The sequence below is a fragment of the Cheilinus undulatus genome, linkage group 14, assembly GCF_018320785.1.
Source record: "Cheilinus undulatus linkage group 14, ASM1832078v1, whole genome shotgun sequence".
NCBI classification, from domain to species: domain Eukaryota; kingdom Metazoa; phylum Chordata; class Actinopteri; order Labriformes; family Labridae; genus Cheilinus; species Cheilinus undulatus.
In genome coordinates, this window is record NC_054878.1 from 24,203,925 (window position 1) to 24,225,097 (window position 21,173).

The window sequence follows — 21,173 nt, forward strand, 5'->3', positions numbered from 1 at the left end:
TGTGGGCCAGTCAGGTCCCTCCACACCAAACTCATCAAACCATGCCTTTGTAGTCCTTGCTTTGTGCACTGGGGCACAGTCATGTTGGAATAAAAAAGGGTCTTCCCAAAACGGTTGCCACAAAGTTGGAAGCATAGCATTGTCCAACATGTCTTGGTATGCTGAAGTTTTAAGATTGGCCTCTACTGATAAGGTGCCTAGCCCAAACCCTGAAAAACAGCCCCATACCATTATCCCTTCTCCACCAAAGTATAATTTATCACTCCACACAACATGTTTCCACTGCTCCAAAGTGCAATGTTTATTTGCTTTACACCACTCCATCTGATGCTTGGCATGTGTGGCTTTCATGCATCTGCTCAGCCATGGAAACCCACTCCATGAGGCTCCCCCCACATGGTTTTTGTACTTACATTAAAGCCAGAGGAAGTTCATAACACTTCAGATATGGAATCAGCAATGCGACTTTTATGCACCATGTGCCTTAGCAGTCATTGACCCTTCTCTGTGGTTTTACGTAGTCCTCCGCTTCAAGGCTGAGTTGCTGTTGTTCTTGAACGCTTCCACCTTCTAATAATATCACTAACAGTTAACTGTGGAAAAACCAAGAGGGGTGAAATTTCACAAACTGTCCTATTTTGAAGGTGGCATCCATCACAGTACGACCTCCTTGTTTATTAAAAGATTTTTATATCACATCAGAGTGCCTTAGATATTCAGTATTGACTGACATTTCTACCATGGACTTTCTTTGCAAATAATCTGGCAAGTCATCCTTTCATTTGAAGAAAAAGTCCAATTTTAAATCTGCTCCTTAACTTTACACATAGATGTTATGTTATTGTTTCCCAGATAAATACACAATAGGAAATCTCCCTGCATAACCACCAGGCCAAATAAGACTTGCATTTCAACGATTCATTCAAGAAATGTATTTTAAAAACACTTTTTTTTACAATAGAATATGAACTAACCATTTAAAAGTTTTTGTATAGGGATGCACAATATCACTGGCAGATATGGAAATTTCTGCCAATATTTATAACCAATATTTAGGCTATAAAAACCTGGCTATATCAGCTGTGAATACTGTCTGTATGGATTAACAATTTAGTGGAGTTTTAGGCTGGACCAACAGACCTACATCAGCTGAAGTCTTTTTCTGTGTTCTTCATCATTCCTTACAATTTAAAGTGTGTTTTTAGAATTTTCAAATTTTTTCATCCTTAAACTTTAAATTGTGTATTTTAAGAGCTGAAGTTTGAGGTCTAAACTACATTTAAACATTGTTATTGGCAAAAATTAATTTGTAAATATTGGTATATCTGATATCGGAAAAAATCTAATATTGTACATCCCTATTTTTGGATGTAACATTTTTAATTATGGGGTAACATTTACTCAGTTATTGTAGAGAAAACATTAAATCAAGAATAATGTGTTTAAAGTTAAACTGGTAGCAGCAAGGATTTTAAATGAATACACAATTAAGTTAAAAAGGCAGGAAAAAGTAGCCCTGTGTAAGCTTTTTGATGATGGTGACAATGGTGATGAAAGTGTAACAAACCAATGTAGGTTTCCCCACAGCCACACACACAAGTAGCACGAAATCAAGATCGGATTATCTTTAAACAGTTTTATTAATCATTTATCAATCAAATCATGCCGTCTCTACTTTATGATGATAATGATGACTACTAGGACACACAAAAATACAGATCACTGCTTTTAAATAAATAATTCCAACAGTAAATACACAACAAACAGCCAGTCAACAGCTGATGCAGCTGCAGCTAAACCTGACCTTGGCAAGTGAGAGGTGTGCCAAGAAAAACACAAGGATGTGTGTTCTGTTTATGCATCTGTTTTTAAGAAAAAACCAGCACACATTTGAGCTACAAACATACAGAGAAAGGAAAAAAGTGAAACTGTAGCTTACAGCTTTCCAGCTGTGTGGAGTGTGAGCGTGTGACCATCAAGACTAATAAGTGATTATTCCTGAGATAATAGATGGTTAAATTTCTGTCGATTCTCAGTAATGAAACCCTCTCAGAATACAAGAGGAAATGCATCTAAGTGAATGGTAATATGTGTTAGCATACAAAGATTTGAAAGAGAGCACAAATCAAACCTGAGCATTTTCTCAGAAAATAAGTCATATGTGTAGACACAGGAGTTGTGTGACAATGTATAATAAAACCAGATTCAAGTCTTTGGATGTAACCATAGTTGCTACACACATACACTTCTTTAGTGAATCTCAAGAGTACTACACACTGTCAGGAGTGAGTCACCTGATGCAATATATATTGTGGGGAATGGTCATACTGTTCACATTTCCTAAGGAGTCTTTTTTCTTTTTTACTTTCTGAGAAATTTTTTAAAGTTTTTTTTTCTAATTAGCCTGTTTACCTAATTTTCCGGCTAACTGAACATTAAAGTTATGTTATGGCAACATTATTTTCACATATATTCACTGTAAATTTATTCTCTACTAATCACAATGTTCACAATTACTTTGGCTTAACTTCAGTTCCTTTGACTTTACACTCTGTGTAAAATAACAAAGACCAGAGATTCAAACAAAAGTCTTACACAACTCAACACCCTCAGTAATTTATTTCCTACATATTCAAATGGTTCCCAATCATTTCTAATGGTGTGGAAATATATTCAAAATGTCACTGATTTGCCAGATAAAAGTGGTTTGCAGGTGAGCTCTTTATATAAGAGGATCAGACTGCTGCAATAGAGTACAACAAACATTATTAAAAGAAAACTAGCATGATTGTGGATTTATTGCATTCTAAGCTTTATAAAAAGCCAGCCTTTCAAAAAACCTACACAGGAAAACTTATTTGGATATTTTTCTATTTAATTCCTCTGGTTACTTGTAGGACATAATCTGTTGAGGGTAGTGATGCATGATAAGTATTTTTTTGAACCGATACCAATAACCGATAATTTCCTACTCCTGATGGCCAATAACCAGTAATAACTGATATATTTTTTTCAATTGTTGATTTAAAAAAAGAAGTTTATTTGATGTGTTTATGCACATCTGGGGGTAAGAAGGGGTTAGTGAGCAAAGATGTTTATAACTAATTTTAACTAATATCACTTGTGTTTTTCAAAAAACAAAGAACTGTTCTGACTTTAGAACTGTTGTTATAGTTAACCTTTTTAGTCAAACATTTGTGTACCAAGTACAACATACACAAACAACTGACATATGTTTTCGCCCTTAAAACCAAATTATAACAGGCTGTTATGCTTAACAAATGGAGATATTTGGGGTCTGGGTTTTTTTTTTTTTTTTTTTGCTGCTTAAGCCAGAATTAAAGCTACTGCTTATTACTGCTTTTACCTAAAGCAGTGATTCCCAACCTGTGGGCTGTGGCAGGTATTGCAAGTGGGCCACCAAATCATTTCCAAAATGGGGGGGTGGGGTGGGGGGAGTGTAATTATATATATTAAATAGATATACATAAATAGATATACAGAATAGTGTTTTAAATGTTAAAACTCAGTTATGTTTAAAAGGATATTAAAAATGTTCAAATATTTTTTTATTATTTTGTTTTGTTTTTCCTTCAAGTATTAGACATGTGACAAGCAAATGAGAGATAGGAACTTTTGCTGTTATCTAGAGGTTATTGTGTGGACAGCTCCTTGAAAACTGTAATACTGCAGGTGTTGCAACATGTTACAGATGCTGTGTTAGTGACTGTGGAGCTTCCAACATGTTTCTCCTGTATTCAGTTCAGTCCTTTATGTTCAATCTTCAAAAAAAAAAAAAAAAAAAAAAAAAAAATATATATATATATATATATATATATATATATATATGCACTGACATAAGTCATATTAGAGATAGGTTAAGAATGTAAAGTCCACCGTGGTCTGTGGCTAAACTTCTGTTCCTAACATAGATCAGACTGAATGAAACCACGTCAAACAGAGCAGGCAGGTATATGTCTATGATAGTAGTGGTGGATCAGGAGACTATCAGACTGATTTTGTTATTATAACGTTGTGCCTTTTGGCTCTGGCAAACTTTCTGCAGTTTTTAATGCCTGCTTACGATCAGTGCTCTGCCTGGTATTAGCCGTTGACTTGGTCCTAATACCCGCGGCTGAGGCTAGTGGCTGCTGCCGCTTCGTTTTAACGTCGTCAGGATGATGACTCTTAAGTGACTTATAAGATCCGTCGAGGACTTCTTTCTACTCTTTGGGACCTTTGCAGGGCAAATTCTACACACATGGTCATGTTATCCTCCCCGTAAATACTGAATAACACCACCTTGTTGTTAGCATTTTAGCACAGGGGCTGCTTCTTCTTCTTTTCTGGTGCTTAACAGCACCGGGTCTGTACTGCGGTGCCACCTGCTGTTTCGGAATGTGTAGTCTCATGAGAAAGGAAAACAAACGCCAGCACTGCTGTGCTGACAAAAATATATATGTTATCGGGGCTAGAGTCATGATATCGGACTTATCGGAATGACGTAATAATTTCCTATATCGGCCCGATAATTATCGGCGCAATAGTTATCGTGCAACCTTAATTGAGGGCATATTATGTAAAATTTGTATCATTTATAGCTAGGACTGTCAAGATTAATCCCATCAATCATGATCAATTAAGGTCCATAATCAGTCTACTCGTTTTTTTGTTTTTTTGTTTTGTTTTGTTTTTTTACAATTGCAGTTAATCTCATGATTATTTTCCCTTTCAGCGCACTTTGGTTAAGCCACTACAACATCTCCCTGCAGCCACAGTGATGTAAAATAGGCCTACCACTGCTCTTTAATGACTCATTTCAGTTAAAAAAACACCTACAGATAGCTCAGTGGACAATTCAAAAGTCATATGTACCTTATGATATCAGTCACCTTTTTACTGTCTTCATATTTTCTTTTCAGAGCATAAAAAGTTATTTTCTGTTTCCAAACAGGAAGTGAATTCCCCTTAGTTTAAGACTGAAGAAAAAATTAAAATTCCAAGAACAGCTTTGAATGCAAAATACAGGAATTTTAAAATGTGATTTAAAAAAGAATACAATTCACTACAAAAATTCTGGGATTCATCCCAACTAAAACTTTTAATCTTTTGGCAGCCCAATTGATCTCTGAGAGCTCTGTCTTCACATTTTCAGACCAATGCCCACAGAGGCTCAAACACATGTTATGCATGTTTTTTTCCACATGGGCTGCTCCCTGACCAACCATTAGCCATGCCACCATATGCAGGAAGAGGGACAGTCAGACAAATCACATGTGGGCACAATAATAGAGCTGCATAGCAAAAGTACAATGCAAAGAGAACCAAGACCCACACAATGCCAACATTTTATCACATGTTTGACTACAAAAACGGATCAGAATCTGCCTCAGGCTCTTACTCAAATGCTCTTTTGGTATCCCTGCATCCCTTTCTCATGTCGTTTCCCTGCGTCTTAGCTCCTCTCAGTGAGGAGTTGAAAGAGAGATGCAAAGAAGGTGGAGGATAATTTACAATTCTTTATTCACAATTCTTTGAGGTTAAAGAGGGGGTATTATACTTTTCTGATTTTTAAAACATAAATATAAAGTCACAATGTTGGGTGTCCATACTCCAGGTATGCAAATTTTCAAACTGCAAGATAAACATATGTGGCAGTAATTTTGGAATTAGCGTGTAAACTGATGAAAACGGTTCGTTGAAAATCTCTCCGAGATTTACCATAGACAAGATTTCGATGGAGTGAACTGATGAGGTCATCGCAATAAGATCTCCTGACTGGTTCGTGGTTCGTCCGTGCTGCCGGCAAAGCAGAACAGACCGCCCCCACAAGGCCTTTTAGCCATTTAGCTATTTAGTAACACAGTAATTAAACACTTACCAAACAGATACGTCCTGCTCTATCCTTCGCTGATGCTGGTTTTCTTCCCCTTCTCTCTCCAAACTATCTGGATCAGACTCCTGGTCTAACACGTACGGACATATATCAAAATTCGCCATATTTTACTCAGTCGGACTGGTTCATTTAAAGTTTACAACTACTAGCATTACACCATAGCCACATTGGAGGGGGTGGGCACAAAATATTGAGTCCTGCCGCCGGCCAGCCTCCGGAAAATTGGCCAATCAGAGGACAGCAGGTCCATGGGGGGGCAGTAAAGAGACAGCAGGGAAAACGAAGCGTTTCAGACAGAGGTTAAAATGAGGGTTTTTTAGGATGCCAGTGTGAGAAACATGAGGAGTTTTTTAAGCTGTAAACCATGTAAAGCTACTACGTGGGTGTCAGAGAGATGGTGTAAAGCCTTGAAAAAAAAGGCATAATACCCCCACTTTAAATTATCCTGCATAAATTTGTTAAGTGTATAAATATCATGTGTGCATGTTTGTGATACTTTAAGCAGCTCGGTGCTGAAAAAAGTCACGAACTGTGTGAAAGTGTGGCTTTTTGGCAAATACTGCGCTTCCAAAATAGTCACATCAATCTTCCTCTCTCCTCCATCCTTGCCTCCTCCAGATGCATTTAGGTTAGAAGATGCTTCATCAGGGCAAGAGGGGAATGACTTCCGGATTAGTCTTGCAGACTTATGCAATGGGATGCACCCTAAGTGTCCATGATGACAGGAGACCGGAGATGTGAGAAGGAGCTTGTCCACACAGAGCTCTAAATGTTAGTAATAAGACCTTTGAATTGATTCTACAACAGCCAATGTACTTACAGTACGAAGGAATATGCATAATGATGCACTTGGGCTAGACATTAAGAAGAAAATTCACTAACTAGATGCTACAATTTAGAAGACATCTGTTTGTGATTACAGCACAAAGGTAAGATGCTGTTGTGTCTGTCCTCTGCTACTAAGTGGACCTTGTCTGTTAGCTGCCGAGCTAAGGTTACACTCACTAACACATACATGCACACACTAATTAGCTAATACACACATGCTTACACACACTTGTCTGCTTCCTGACCGGGGATTTAGGGTTCAGAGGATCTTAAGCGTCTCTGGAGATTTGATGTTAGGTGTGTGCGTGTGTCAAAGGGGAACTTTTTATCACAACTCACATCTCACCTCTGAGTCATCTCCTGTTAGCGTCCGGTAGCATTATGTTCACATCTCATGGGAGAGCTGATAGACACAGACACTCATGAAAACACAGATTAGACTGAAATGAGAGGGAAGAAGGCACTCCTAAGGTCAGCTACCTTAATCTCACACTAACACTTTGGGTTGACTGCAAAATGAAAAGTCCTGATGCACGTCCTCCCTGTTTCAAAACTCGACAGTTTCTCTTTTTTGTACTGTATGACGTTTTCTCCATGAAGTCCTTCTTTTACTGTCGTAATACAAACTGATGGCTCCTCATGTTTATATTACAAGAGTGCAGGAGATTTGTTGTTGTATATTTTATGCCTGGCTTTCTGTGGGTGTGCACAAAGTTAGTGTGTGAAAGAGATTGCACACATAAGTCAAATATGCAATGTTTGTACAAGTTCCCTCCCTGTACATCAGAGCTGCTCTTAGACTGGGGGGGACTATCAGTGGTGTAGCCCAGAAGGAGCCTCCATCCTGGGTCTGGCGGGGGCGATTGTTCCCTTTGGGACCTGGAGGGAGGGATGTAGGCTGGAGGGAAGGAGGGAGGGATGGTTTTTCCTGCGTTTGCAGCAGTCAACACATGCTTGATTATCAGCAGTTCTGAATGGTATTTGCAGTGATATCAGACAGGTTATGTGGGTGTATCGCACTGCAGCCCTGGAGTTTGTTCATGTAGACACAAGCAGGCTAACACCCCCCTCCATAGAGACACATGCAAATACATAAATGCAAATACACACACATGACTCAGTGTGCAGGGTTGTGTTTTACTGCAGTGGTGCCTTCAGAGACCGCTCCTATCTGTCTTCCTGACTCTGATAAAACCCTGTCTCCCTCTGTGCTGTTAGCTAATTACTACCGAACACCATAGAGAGTTGGAGACAGTCAGTGGTCTGTTTTCAGTGAGCAGCTATGAGCTAACCAGACCACTGAGACGGATGAGATATAATGTGGTGAGATCATTTCATCTGCAAAACAGGGGGGAAAAAAGCATATTTTCAAAATAAAACAAATGTGCTGTGCTTCAAACATTAGCAATAAGTAAAAATATTTATAATAAATAATTATGATAAATATGATACACACATGTCAACGAACATAATACTTTCCTACTTGGTAGCTCCGTAGGAATTTCTGCAACCTTTTAAATGTGTTAGAATTATTTCCACCCACATAAACAGATAGGCACACCTGTCATCACTCTGACTAACGAGGAGGAAGAAGATCAAAGCTCAGACATTGATCCAGCCAATGAGAGCACAGCACTGTTTATCATCCCTCTCCATCATCTGTCTGCATGTCTGCAACAGCCTGATTGATCAGGTGTGAATAATATCTGCAATTCATTGCTAATAAGGTGTGTGAAACAATGACTAAATTAGGCTTTCTTGACAAAAACACAAAGAAAAACCTCTTTAATATCAAAGTGAGGACAAATTTCTACAGTGTAACATCAATTGAATTAAATATATGTAAGGTTAAATCTCATATCAAAGCTGAACACCACTTTCAGATACTTCGGCATAAACAGGATGAAGCGTGTGGCTTCATCTTGCTTGTTTTTTTCTAAACTGTTTTGACTCTTATTTGTTTTGGCTGGAAGTAACTGACCCGTCCAGCAGCAGATAGAGGGAACAGTGGAGGGGAGAAATACTGGGCCAGGAGGGGGGAGAAGGTGGAGGGGTCAAAACGGCTGCTGTGGAGGATTTAGAGGAGAGTTACCTGGGAGCTCTGGTCTGTTACACGCAGAGACACACATGTACACACAGATCCAACTGGTACCAGTGAGGGAGAGAAAACGGAGCAGTGTCCTTCTCTGTTTATAAACTCTAGCGTCAATCACAGTGACACAGTCCAGACCTTTGACTCTGAAAACCAGCTCTATACACTAACCTACTGACACACATGCACTATGTTTCCATCTGTGAACCAGATCCCAAGGCAACAAGTTAGTCTGGAGGTAAAGCAGCAGAGGTTTAAAAAAAAAAAGTGCCACACGTACAAAAAAAAATCACACTCCAACTGCAGCTGCATCACGTCTCACTTACTTCCGACAGGCCACTTTGGGATCTCAGCCAATCTAGGTTCAAGCTGATACAACTTTAGTAGCTGTGTATGTGTGGGAGGGGGTACTGGGGCATCAATACCGCACTACATTTCATTCATCTGTTACACAATTGCTCAAAAATGTTATAAGTCTTTGTTAGATTTTATGCTGGTTTTGCCACAAAGCTTACCTCAGTGTTTGCTACAAAATGCCCTTTTCCTGGAAAATGACTTAAAATGATCTGTTCAATATCTAGACATTTATGAACTCCTTAGACAGAGAATAATTTCTGCCTGTTTATTTTTTAGATAACAAGATGAGCCCCTTATATATCTGGTTATTATGCAGATTTGTCTCGTGGGATTCCTCGTGGGTCTGGGACACCAAAATCAACAGCTCAGTACTGCCCATTCTGCCTACTCATACTCAATATGTTTACATGCATATTAGGGCAATTTAACTGAGCAAACTGTTCTTCTCCCAGTATACATGCTAAATGTGTGAAAACATACTGACATTAATCCTGTCATACTATATCCAAACTAGGCCAACAACAAACTAGGCTAACAACATTTAATATAGCGTCTCTTTTCTTAGTTTTGGCCTTATAAAAACCTAGCACAAAAAGTAAGGAAACTTGTGTTTGGTAGATTAAGTCTTTGTTGTAACAATGCTTCTTGGCAAAAAATCTTATGCCATTGGAAAGCTATTTTTTATCCTTTTGAATGGTAGCACATTTGTAAGACACATGCATTTGTGGGATGAGCAGCAGAGCTGTGTTTGTGGGTTGCACCCATTAACCATATGTCAAACCGTCTCTGCCAATGCCAAACAGCTTATTTTGGTGTTGCTATTGATTCTTGTTTGAGCTTCTGCTACCCCAAGGTGCTGACAATCAGGTGCCCTATTGTCAGCACCTGTGAACATGGGTCCTGCGACAGTGGTCAGTAGGTGTCTGCCCCAAGACTCAGCATGCCACATCTGACTGATCTGGATAGGGCCTGTATGATAGGGGAACTTCAAGCTGGTGTTCTGAAAAACAACATGTTGAAATTATTTGGAGTGAGTCCTATTACCATCTTCAAACTGAAGGCAAAATTCCATATAATGGGGGATGTCAGAGACAGGCCACAAAGTGGGTGTCCCAAGAAGAAAACAGTCCAAGAAGACCATTTCTCACCCTGTCAGCACATAGGAACTGTAGGCTGTCTTCTACTGATCTGCAGTCAAGGTTTGCAGGTTGATATGGCTGATTGCTCTCTGCCTAGACCATCTGGAATGGACTGCATGCCATGCTCTGGTCTTATAGGGCTGTCAGTAGGCCTGCCATGACTGCCCTTCAACATGTGCACTGGAACCTGAAGATGTGGAAGAATGTTATGTTCAGTGATGAATCCACATTCTGCCAATGACAGCTTGATCGTAGTGTTGATGTGTGGAGAAGATGCATCGAACGCTATAATGATTGCTGCATTGACAGAGTAACAGAGTAACATCTTTTGGTGACCGTAGTGTGATGGTGTGGGGCGGCAATCCCCTCACTGGAAAAAAAAAAAAAGCTTGTCATCATTGGAGGCAATCTCAATGCAGAAAGACGAGATTCTGCAAACAGTGGCAATCCCATATCTCCACAGTCTGGGACAGAACTCTATCCTTCAAGATGACAACACTCGCCCCCAAAGAGCGGGGTTTATCAGAGACTCCCTCCAGAATTTGGGAGCAGAGGGAATGGAATGGCCTGTCAGCAGTACTGACCTCAGCCCCGTTGAACACTTGTGGGATTAGCTTGTTTGTGCCAGAGTAGCCATCTCAACCATGTTGGCTGACTTGCAACAAACACTGGTTGAAGAATGGGATGCCATCCCATAGCAGTGTGTGACCAGGCTGGTGACCAGCATGAGGAAGAGGTGTCAGGCTGCTGTGGCTGTGTCTGGTCCTTCCACACTCTACCGAGGCTCCTGTTTGATAAATGAATAAATTGTTAAAATTGCCAAAATGTCATTTCTTCAGACTCCAATCTACCAAATAACACCAAACAAGAGTCAATGGCAGAATAAGCTGTTTGGTATTGGCAGAGAAGATTTGGCAATTTTTTCATGGGTGAAACCCACATACTCAGCTCTGCTGCTCATCCCACAAATGCATGTTCCTAACAAATGTGACACCATATAAAAGGGCAACAAAGCAATAATCTCTCAAACACAACCTTTCTCACTTTTTGTTCTGAGTTTATTTTTGTTAAACCTAAAAACTGAGTCGTAAGAAAGTAGCATGAGTGAGAGTGTGAATTACCCAGACTCAAACACTGACTTTAGTTGAATGAACACCTTGGAGGTCCGCATGGTGATGGTTAGCCATCAAGAAGAAATGTCATACTACCTTTTACAGGTCAGTACTCTTTAAAAGTTGCTTTTCAGAATGTGAATTTTTTTTTTTTTTTTTGTTAAAGTCAGTCTTGAAACAAGCACTCACTTTACGCAACACAACTTGTGTCCAGAATATGACCTCTCAATTTTTTGTTGAAATCCATCACAGTGATATCTAGCATTTCTTTTATAAATAATTCTTGCAAAAAGAGATTATCTTTAAAGTTGTACTGATACTAACAGCTGAATGATAAGGAGGCTCCCCAGTCTTTACTGTATAACAGAAGAGTTTTATTTCCATTTAGGGCAAAAAGAGAGTTAATTTTACATTATAGAGACCAATAGGTTATTACTTTATTTAATGATCATCAATTGCTGAGTGATGATTAATACAAGCATTTCAGCTCAGATTTGGTGGACTTGGTGTTGACTTCTTGCATAATGGCAAATTAAAATGTTTGGTTGCTAGCATTACATGACCATGTTTCAGTGTGGAGAGATTTTTATGCCTAAAGACTTAAAAGGAATTTTCTTCAAACTTTGCAAAAAAAAATGTCCACTCTGACTCCAGGATGAACTGATAAAATTTCTAAGGCCATGGGTTACATTTCCAAACTTTGTCATCATTTAAAAGCTAATGTTACATCTGTAAATATGTTTAAATGTTTAAGACTTTAACACCAAACAGGCTCCTGTTTCCATTCCCTGATCAAATTGCCAAGTAAGGACATGAACATAAATATGGCACCGTAATTTCAGAAGTATGACACGCTTCTTCATAAAGCTCCAAAAAAGTCCCATACATTACACACATTGTGGAACCTCAAACATTCAACATTCACACAACTATGTGTTTTAATGTGTGTGCACATTTTGACACATACTCCCTAATCCTGCGAGGACAGGGCTTCCTGGTCATTAACCTACACTGTGACAGAGTATCAGTCTTATTCTGAAGTATCACTGTTTATCTCCCCCCGGATGTTCCTGTCAGTGACTTTCAAAGGATTGTGGTCTTTTTGAAATATAAAATGATATTTCCACTCCCATAAGCATCTTCATAATTCTCTCTTATGGCCCAGTTTGTCTGCTACATCCTCTAGCCTTTTAGCTCCTTATACACTCCCTGCTGTATCTTTGCACTCTCTGCAACCTCGCTTTTAATCATATCACTTTGATTTTTCTCTCTATTTTTTGGAGGTACTTGAACTAAGGCGAAAAAGCAATTTGTGCACATGTGTGAGTTTGTGTGTTTTTGTGTGTTGGGGGAGTATCGCAGTGATAAGGGACAGGGAACTGGAGAACTTAGACATAGATGGATGATGTTTTTCTCACCCTAAGCCTCCCGCCAAGATTACAGTTTCTCATTCTGTTCTCTGCAGCCGCATGAAACTACTTCCCTTTTCTTGCTTATTTTCTTTTAAAGTCAGAAAAATAGACAGGGAATGTTTTTCTAATAAATAAAACAATATTTTGCCTTAGTTTGTGATCCATCTCTTCATATAATGTATTGTCCCCTTGTTTCTTTGTATGTTTTGGTTGAGTCTCTTAGGATTCAAGAAAACTGAAAAAGAGATGTTTGGCTGTGTGAATATGTGATCAGCTCAGTTATAAAAAAATATAATTTAATGGAGGTCGAAGTAAATTCTAGTCCTAATAAACAACTTAAATATTTATACTTACACAGCCCAGATGTCAGGGTGAGGACAGTTAAATCAAGAGCCTCCTTTTACACAATTTCTACATTTTGTATCCCCTACAATTAATGTTAAAGGAAATACACCATGGTACAATCACATCATTCTAATCCAAAAAAAGTCTATGATTTTTAGCAAGAAGGAGAACAGACTTACAGTACCTATAAAAAGTATTCATCCCCTCACAGTTAGTGAAATGGGGATCACCTGAGTGCAGTGGAAATATCTCAGCCTAAAGACACCTGTGTCTGGAAGGTCCAGTCACTAGTTAATAAGTATTCCTGGTAGGGGTGGGCGATACATCGAGTATACTTGATGCATCGTGGCTTTTGCCACGCACGGTGTATAAAATGACTATATCCCAAACATCAGAGTATAAATTATGTGGAAGTTTTGAGCCATCAGCGTGCATTTCTCGCTGGAGTTTTGTTTCTCCCATTGTCCCTGAACATATCTCTCACAGCAGTGTTAAATTTTTTGACTAATTATTTTTGTTATAGTTTTCGTTAATAGCCTTTTTTCCCCTGACGAAAACTAGACAGTAACTAATAAAAACAGGTGCACATGGACAAAAACTAAAACGAAATTAACTGACATTTTAGTCAACAAAAAAAAACGAGATGAAAATGTTTGACAGAGACTTTATCCGACCTAATTTTGTCATGTAGAAAGTAGGGGCAAGTTAGGCATATATCCAATAGCTGCATGGTGGCGGGGTAAGTTGGGGAGAGATCCAATCAGTTGACTAAATTTGCTGTAAATTTTGTCGACTAAAATGTTGGGAAGTTTTGTTAACTAAAACTAGACTAAAACTAAAACCATTTAGATGACTAAATTATGACTAAAACTAGAAGATATTTTTGGCAAAAGATTATAACTAAAACTAAATTAAAAAGTGCTGCCAAAATTAACACTGTCTCACAGCAGAGAACTAACTCCCCTGCCCATCCAGAAAACCCTCCTCCGCACATGTGCGTTTTTGTATCAGCGGAAGAGAGATGAGGTAAACACTATGGGTAAATCAAGCAGCATGGCAAGTTAGCGGCTAGTTGTCTGCGTCCAGAGATGGATAACGAGAAACAGCACTGGGTCTGTCATCTGCCAGAGGTTAAGCTTTAAAAAGAAGAGGTTGAACTCACGCAGTATTTATTAAAATACGCAAGATGACTCCGAGATAACAGCAGCAGTAACACAACACGCCACTAAAGACATGAGCCCAGTGTTGTTGAAAAGCCAGGATCTAAAAATTTCATAAAGACATTTAACCCAGAATACGTGATTTGCCTGGGCACGAGCATTGTGCTGGAAACTCCCTGCCAGAGTCGTACATGTCAGAGAGAAGACGGCCCAGCAGCAGACAAACGTGATCCACTTCTCCACAACTAAGGAGCCTTATCTCAGGCTAACAGCTGAAAACACCAACAATGCAAATTTAAAAAGTTCCTGCCTCCAAACGAGCTTTACCCCCCCCCCCCATGATCACACAGGAGAGCTTCTTAAATAAGCGCTAAAGATGTTCCCATGATATGAACTTGTCAGAAAATGGTCCAGTGTTCATCAGCACAGATAATGGACTAATATAATCACAGCTGTCAGCCTGAATGGAGGACTAGACTGCAGGGTTTTAGCCAATGGCTGCATTGGTGACTTTTGTGAAGGTTTGCTTCACCTTAACGAGGAAAATAATCATTTTAAAATCAGCAATAGTAAACATAACACAGAAAACATTTCAGGACTGTCCATACACTATAAAAGACCAAGTATTTCACGATGTATGTTTGATTTATTAGTAAAAGTTTGAATGAAGCCCTTTTCAAAATAAAAAGGTGTGGTAAATTTGACTTTATATTGATTTTTGCCTTTTCTGCATACAATTTTATTAAAAATCCAATAAAAAAGTCTATTTTAATCACCAAACTCATGTCATTTGGAGCTGAATTAAACATTATAGAGCCACTTAGAGGACATTTCAAAGAATCACGATATATATCGTGTATCAGGATATAGCAAAAATATATTGGGATATCAATTTTAGGCCATATTGCCCAGCTCCAATTCCTGGCTACCATTACACCATGAGGACAAAGGAACACTCCAAACAACTACGAGAAAAGGTTATGAAAAGATATAAGTCAGGGGATGGATATAAAAAATCCAAGGCATTGAACATCCCCTGAAGTTTAGTCAAATCCATTATCAAGAAATAGAAGGAACATGGCACATGTGTAAATCTGCCTATACCAGCCCATAAGTGAGAGAGGCCACCAAGACACCTATGACTATTCTGAAGGAGTTACAAGCTTCAACAGCTGAGATGGAGGAGACTCTACATGGTCAAGTGGAAAAAAAGTTCTTTGGTCTGATGAGACCAAAATAGTGCTTTTTGGCCACTATGTTTGGCATGGACACCAAACACTGCACATCACCACAAACACACACCCCCACTGTGAAGCTCTGTGGTGGAAGCAGCATGCTGGGAGGATACTTCTCAGCAGCCGACCCTGGAAGTCTTATAAAGGTAGAAGGCAAAATGCACAGAAATGGTTTAAAGACAACAAGGTGAATATTCTACAGTGGCCTAAATCCAATAGAGAATTTGTGGCTGGACTTTGGACTTTCTGTAGAAATCTGTTATCACTTTGACCTTAGAGAGTTTTTTTTTGTCAAAAAAGCCTAATTTCATTGACCATGATTGATTTATGAAATCCCTGAAATGGTGAAACATCCAAGGGGGTGAATACTACTTTTTTATTGGCATTGTGCATCTTTCAAAATGCTCCGAAAAACAATACATTTAGTCCCACCTTTTTGGTAAGCGCAGCATTCTAATACCAAATCATCCTCAACATGTGTGAGTATGCCTTGCAGCAAAATCACCTGTTGTGTATGTCATTATAGAATAAACAACTTCGGCTCTGAGATAACACATCCCCACCAGTGTTTTGCTCCTAATGGATGCATTTTTTGAAGCACGTGTTTTCAACATTTAACAAATGTCTTTGTATGCTTATTTGCCTAAAAGAGACAGAGAAAGAGATGATAATGACCCTGGGCATCAGATGTCCCCCTCGGTGGCCCTAAGAGCAACATCTGGATCCCGTCCCCTCATGGTGACATCACACAACCAGCCTAACCTTTGACACCAAACCGGCTAATTAGCAGCTTGTCCTTCCATAACGGCCGCAGCCCCCCCTCTCTTTGTCTTATTCTCTCTCCATCTTTCTCACTTCGCCCCCTCTCCACCTGTTGTCTCATGTCACAAAGTGTGTGACCAAAATTTAGAGGGAGAATGTTCCCTGAAAGTTTCCCAAACATTTGCACTCATATTGTTTTACTAATTACGCAAAAACTTGTTAGAAATAAAGAGACGGGAAGCCTGAGATCCATTTTAAAGGGATGTCTTGTCTTTGGTGTGGACTACAAAAGGATTAAAGCCATGTTTTTACAGACGATACTATGAAAATATTACATCAGACTTTGTGCTTTATTGAGGCACAGGCAAAGAAAAGGGCTGTGCTCTGTTTCATGAGCTATTTTAGTCCCTTTGCCTCTCCCTGACTCTCTCTGGTGCATCTCAGAGGTGATCATTAATCTAACGGACTCTATTATTACTTTTCCACAAAGAGCTTTGATTTCCAGCCCACCCAGGAGATTAATCCTCCTCCATCCTCTCTTTCCTCTCCCTCCATCTCCTCACCTCTACTCCCTTTTCTCTGTTTTGTCACTTTAGTGCCATCTTTGTTTTTCACTTCAGTCCTGTAAACTTTTCTCTGCATTGTATCCATCCTTTCAGATTTTAGATCTTTATACTGAGATTTAGTTTGTTTCTGTTAAGTGTCAATTCTAGTGGATTAATCAAAGTGCTGGTGTTTGTTTAGGAGCACCGTGGCACCGGAAGCAAAGGGGTTACAGGTCAGCTCTCAAGAGACACACCTCTTATCCTCGCACACGCTTCAGCTGTGCAGGCAAAGGCGTTTAGTCCACACTCTCCCACACGCACACTAACATGCATTCGTCCATCCAACATCTGCTGCTTCATAACAGTATCCATGATTCACAGCAACACATTCAATTTCAGTCTCACTTAAAAAAATCAATTCGTACAAAAAATGTCAGTAAGATGTGTGTGATTCAGTGTATGGTGCACATATTTACCTCTTAAAGCAGCTCTAGTGTTTGAACTCGGCCCTGAATGGGCTACTGCATGGAGCATCAGTGTGGAATGATGTGGAAGGCCAAACAGGGGATTGTGGGTGCCGGGTATCCATTACATCAGAGGGGACCAAGGCGCCAGCTTGCCATTTGAGACGTGACACCCCCCTGTCCTTGCACTTTATCCTGGTAAATGGTATGATGTGCTGGAAGTTAGGCTGATTCTGTGAGTGGACAATACCACACTGTCATGTATTCACATTCTTATGCACACAGTGTTGAATTCATCTTTAGAATTTTAAAATCTTATGTGAAGTTTTTAAGCATCGATTTGGTTGACCAACAACATAATAGCAAAAACAGTGTGAGATTTATTGTATTGACCCCTACTGGTGTTCCTTTAAACTCCACTTAAAAGCTGCTGGCTTGATCTCCACAAGGTTAACACCTTGTCTGAGGTCAAACTTAAGCACTTTAAAGGTGCATTTTTTCCAGAGTCTCATAGGTGTGGCAAATGCTTGATTTATACACATACAGCTTTAACTTTAATGCTGCATTACACTTTGAGAAGTTTCACTTTATATTTCATTGTCACATACTATTGATGATAGCATATCACAGGCTTAATCCCAACTATGAGTTCAGGACAGCATCAGCAAAATGACAGCAGAAAATGCTGCAGGTCCAATGAGAGATGTTGCACCTCAGTTGGTGTATTTTCTTTCATGCTCTCTTACATTCTTATACTCTCTTATATTCATGTGGATGTGGATTATAAAGTAGGAGACAAAAACAATAAAAAAAGTTTGGCAAATACACCTGGGTGACTCAGCTGAGTATCATATGTAGCAACCACTGTCAAGTTAATGACTGGTATTCTTCTAAAGAGACACTACACTTTTTCTAACATCATTTTAACCACTGTTTTATGTTTAAGATCCTCTGATTTATTTTATTTAGCCAAGAAGACTACTATCTAGCCAGTCGGGTATTTTATTATGAGAGGCATACAATTGCAATTTCAATAACTTTATACAAAATCCAAGCACCTCTCAAAACTTTAAACTTTGGAAAAACAACATTATAAAGCATTTTTCAAGTGTCTGTATGAACCCTGTCTCCTGTACTACACCACAACACCAAACAGTAGAAGGTTGTTAAAAAGCTTGTGTTAACTTAAAGACTTAAGGTATTTTTTGTCCCTGTTCTCAAATTGACAACCATCCCTTAATCTCCCAGAATGCCTTGAGGCATTAGACACTTTTGCACTTTTGTTTTAAGTGTGAACTGCCTATATATATTGGTATTGCTGTGTTGGCCAAAATGAATCTTTAACTTTTAGCATATCAGATGTTGACAAAAAAAATCCAATATAAGGCATCTCTAATAAATACTTTTATTTTAAATTGGGAATTTTGTGAACTTGTTTTTTTTATATATTAAGAGGCTGCTAGGATAAAACCCCTGCATCTTAAGTGATTAAGCATTTGTTCACAATATTTGGGTCATTAATTAATCATTAATCATGCATTAATGATGGTTCTCAGAGGTGGATAAAGCCCCAAAACTGGGTTGCAGAGCAGTTTTCAGTGGAATGTGGGCCTGGAAAAAGTATATAGCAAAAAGTGTATATGGATATATGGAAGACGGAAACGGACATACATCCATATATTTAGCTTTATCTCATCTTCTTGGTAAAACAAAATTGAGTTTTCACATGATAATGTGCTACTTTCTCAACAAAACAAAAAAATACATACATGTGTTCACAACAATCTAGTCATGCATGTCCTCTCAAGGCTTCTGTAATGGTGTGCTTTTTGATTCATATTTGTCTGATGTCTTTTTGCAGTTTTCGATCCATCCAAGGTCAAAACCACAACGTTTTTCATGAAATGACAGGGTTGAAAATTTAAAGCAATCTGGGTTGCAATTTCTTATTGAAGAGTGTGGTGGCTGGACCAACTGAGAACACTGTGCTTAAACTACACTGATATCTCCAGCATTTGGGGAGCAGCATGTTAGCTCAGCAGCAGTGTCTCCTCCCAGCAGGAGTTAACGCCCTCTCTCTCCGTGGACATAAAACCTCTGCTCCTCTACGCTCTGTTCACGGACAGCAGCTCATGATCACATCTCTAGGGCGCGTGTCAGTCCAGCATTTACCTTCCTGCTCTCATGTTCTGAGTCCGGTCCGCTGGGAGACACTCCACCATGTCCACCGGCTCCCTCAGCGATGTCGACGACGAGCTCCTGGACGGCATCCTGAAGTTCGGCTCCTCGGGCAAAGACTCCAACGAGAGCACAGAGGAGAGCTCCAACTGCGAGGGCACGTGTGCCAACGAAACGCCGGGCAAGAAGAGGAAGACAGCGTCCCGTAAAACTGCACCGAAAGGTGTGGCGCTCCAGGAGGGCAAGCACGTGCAGAGGAACGCGGCTAACGCCAGGGAGAGAGCAAGGATGCGCGTGCTGTCCAAAGCGTTCTCCCGGCTGAAGACGTCACTGCCCTGGGTGCCTCCGGACACCAAGCTGTCCAAACTGGACACGCTGCGCCTCGCGTCCAGCTACATCGCTCACCTCCGGCAGATACTGGCCAACGACAAGTACGAGAACGGATTTATCCACCCCGTCAACCTGGTGAGACTACAGGAGGGTGGAGGGCAGAAAGTTAATGTATTTTTGAAAATGAAGTATAGGCCCTTATTTTGAAAATACGATGAATTAAATATGTCTTTATCCACAATAATCTTTACGTTCCTTATCTGAAAAGAAAACATTTGAATGCCTGTTATTTAATCCTAGGCTGCACCACTGTTATTTACATGTTGAAATACGTAAATGGTTTGAGACTGTTAGGCCCTGTTTTAATGCTGAGCATCAGGGTGATAAATAAGAGGATATAGTATTTGTTAAGCAGGTGCACGAGATGAGGGAAGGTAAAATAGAGATAAAGAATAAGAGTAAATGCAGCTAATGTGGGTCATATTTTGGCCTTTATTTATTACACGTGAATGTTTTATATGACTGTTATACCACAAATGTCTGCAGTGTTTTTATTGCGATTTTAAATGAGTATTTTTTTTTTACACCCGTTAAGCAGTAAGATAAAGTTTTGGACAGTTTCAGCTTAGAATATAATGCTTTGGCCTATTAGAGCACTAGAGGGTAAATAGTATATTCAGTGCATTATTGCCTAATTTTCCCCGCATGAAAAATTCAGATCTTCACATAGGGATAGCTAATCGATCTGATATTTCATTTTATATCCACTCTATTTGATTTTTAGCAGTAGTGGTGTTAGTCTAAGTTTCGCCCAATAATTTTGGTTTTTATTTTCTCCACAGACGTGGCCTTTCATGGTTGCAGGGAAGCCGGACACCGATCTAAAGGAGATGCTAAACTCGACAAGGTTATGTGGAACAACAGCGTCATGACGAAATTTTATGGACCAATGATTTTCAAAATAAGATAGGACTGAAATGCTCGTTTCATCTCTGCAGATTTTGAGTGGGAATAGTGGGAGAGTTTCCTCCATCGTTCCCGTATAAAGACAATTTTATTTAATAGCTTTCAGTCATAAAATGCTGTCTTTGCTGGTTCAAAGATAAATTGCGTGCTTTTATATTTGCATTTTTTTTATATTCAGCAGATGCAATTTTTTTTTACATGTGCAGACCTGTTTTGCGGTTGCATTTTGATGGAGGTCTACTGTTGTACAGATTATGTGTACATAAAATATATTTGTATCACTTTTTAACCATGTGTATTGATTTTATTTTTAAATCGTTTTATATTTTAGTAGTGTTTTAATTGTTTAAAT

General features: G+C 39.3%; 1 protein-coding gene across 1 annotated transcript; it reads left to right on the forward strand.

Annotated features, from left to right (window-relative positions):
- Nucleotides 1-19,439: 19,439 nt before the first annotated feature.
- On the forward strand, nt 19,440-21,110 carry tcf21 (transcription factor 21). The gene is made up of 2 exons (XM_041806204.1): nt 19,440-19,990; nt 20,698-21,110. Exons 1-2 carry the CDS (start codon nt 19,568-19,570, stop codon nt 20,785-20,787), a joined length of 513 nt encoding a protein of 170 aa, XP_041662138.1. The 5' UTR covers nt 19,440-19,567; the 3' UTR covers nt 20,788-21,110.
- Nucleotides 21,111-21,173: the final 63 nt, after the last annotated feature.

Bases quoted from the DNA above. Each gene is read 5' to 3' on its own strand.
- tcf21 (XM_041806204.1), top strand. From the start codon at position 19,568: ATGTCCACCGGCTCCCTCAGCGATGTCGACGACGAGCTCCTGGACGGC. The intron at 19,991-20,697 runs GTGAGACTACAG...TTTTCTCCACAG, and splicing joins TTATCCACCCCGTCAACCTG to ACGTGGCCTTTCATGGTTGC.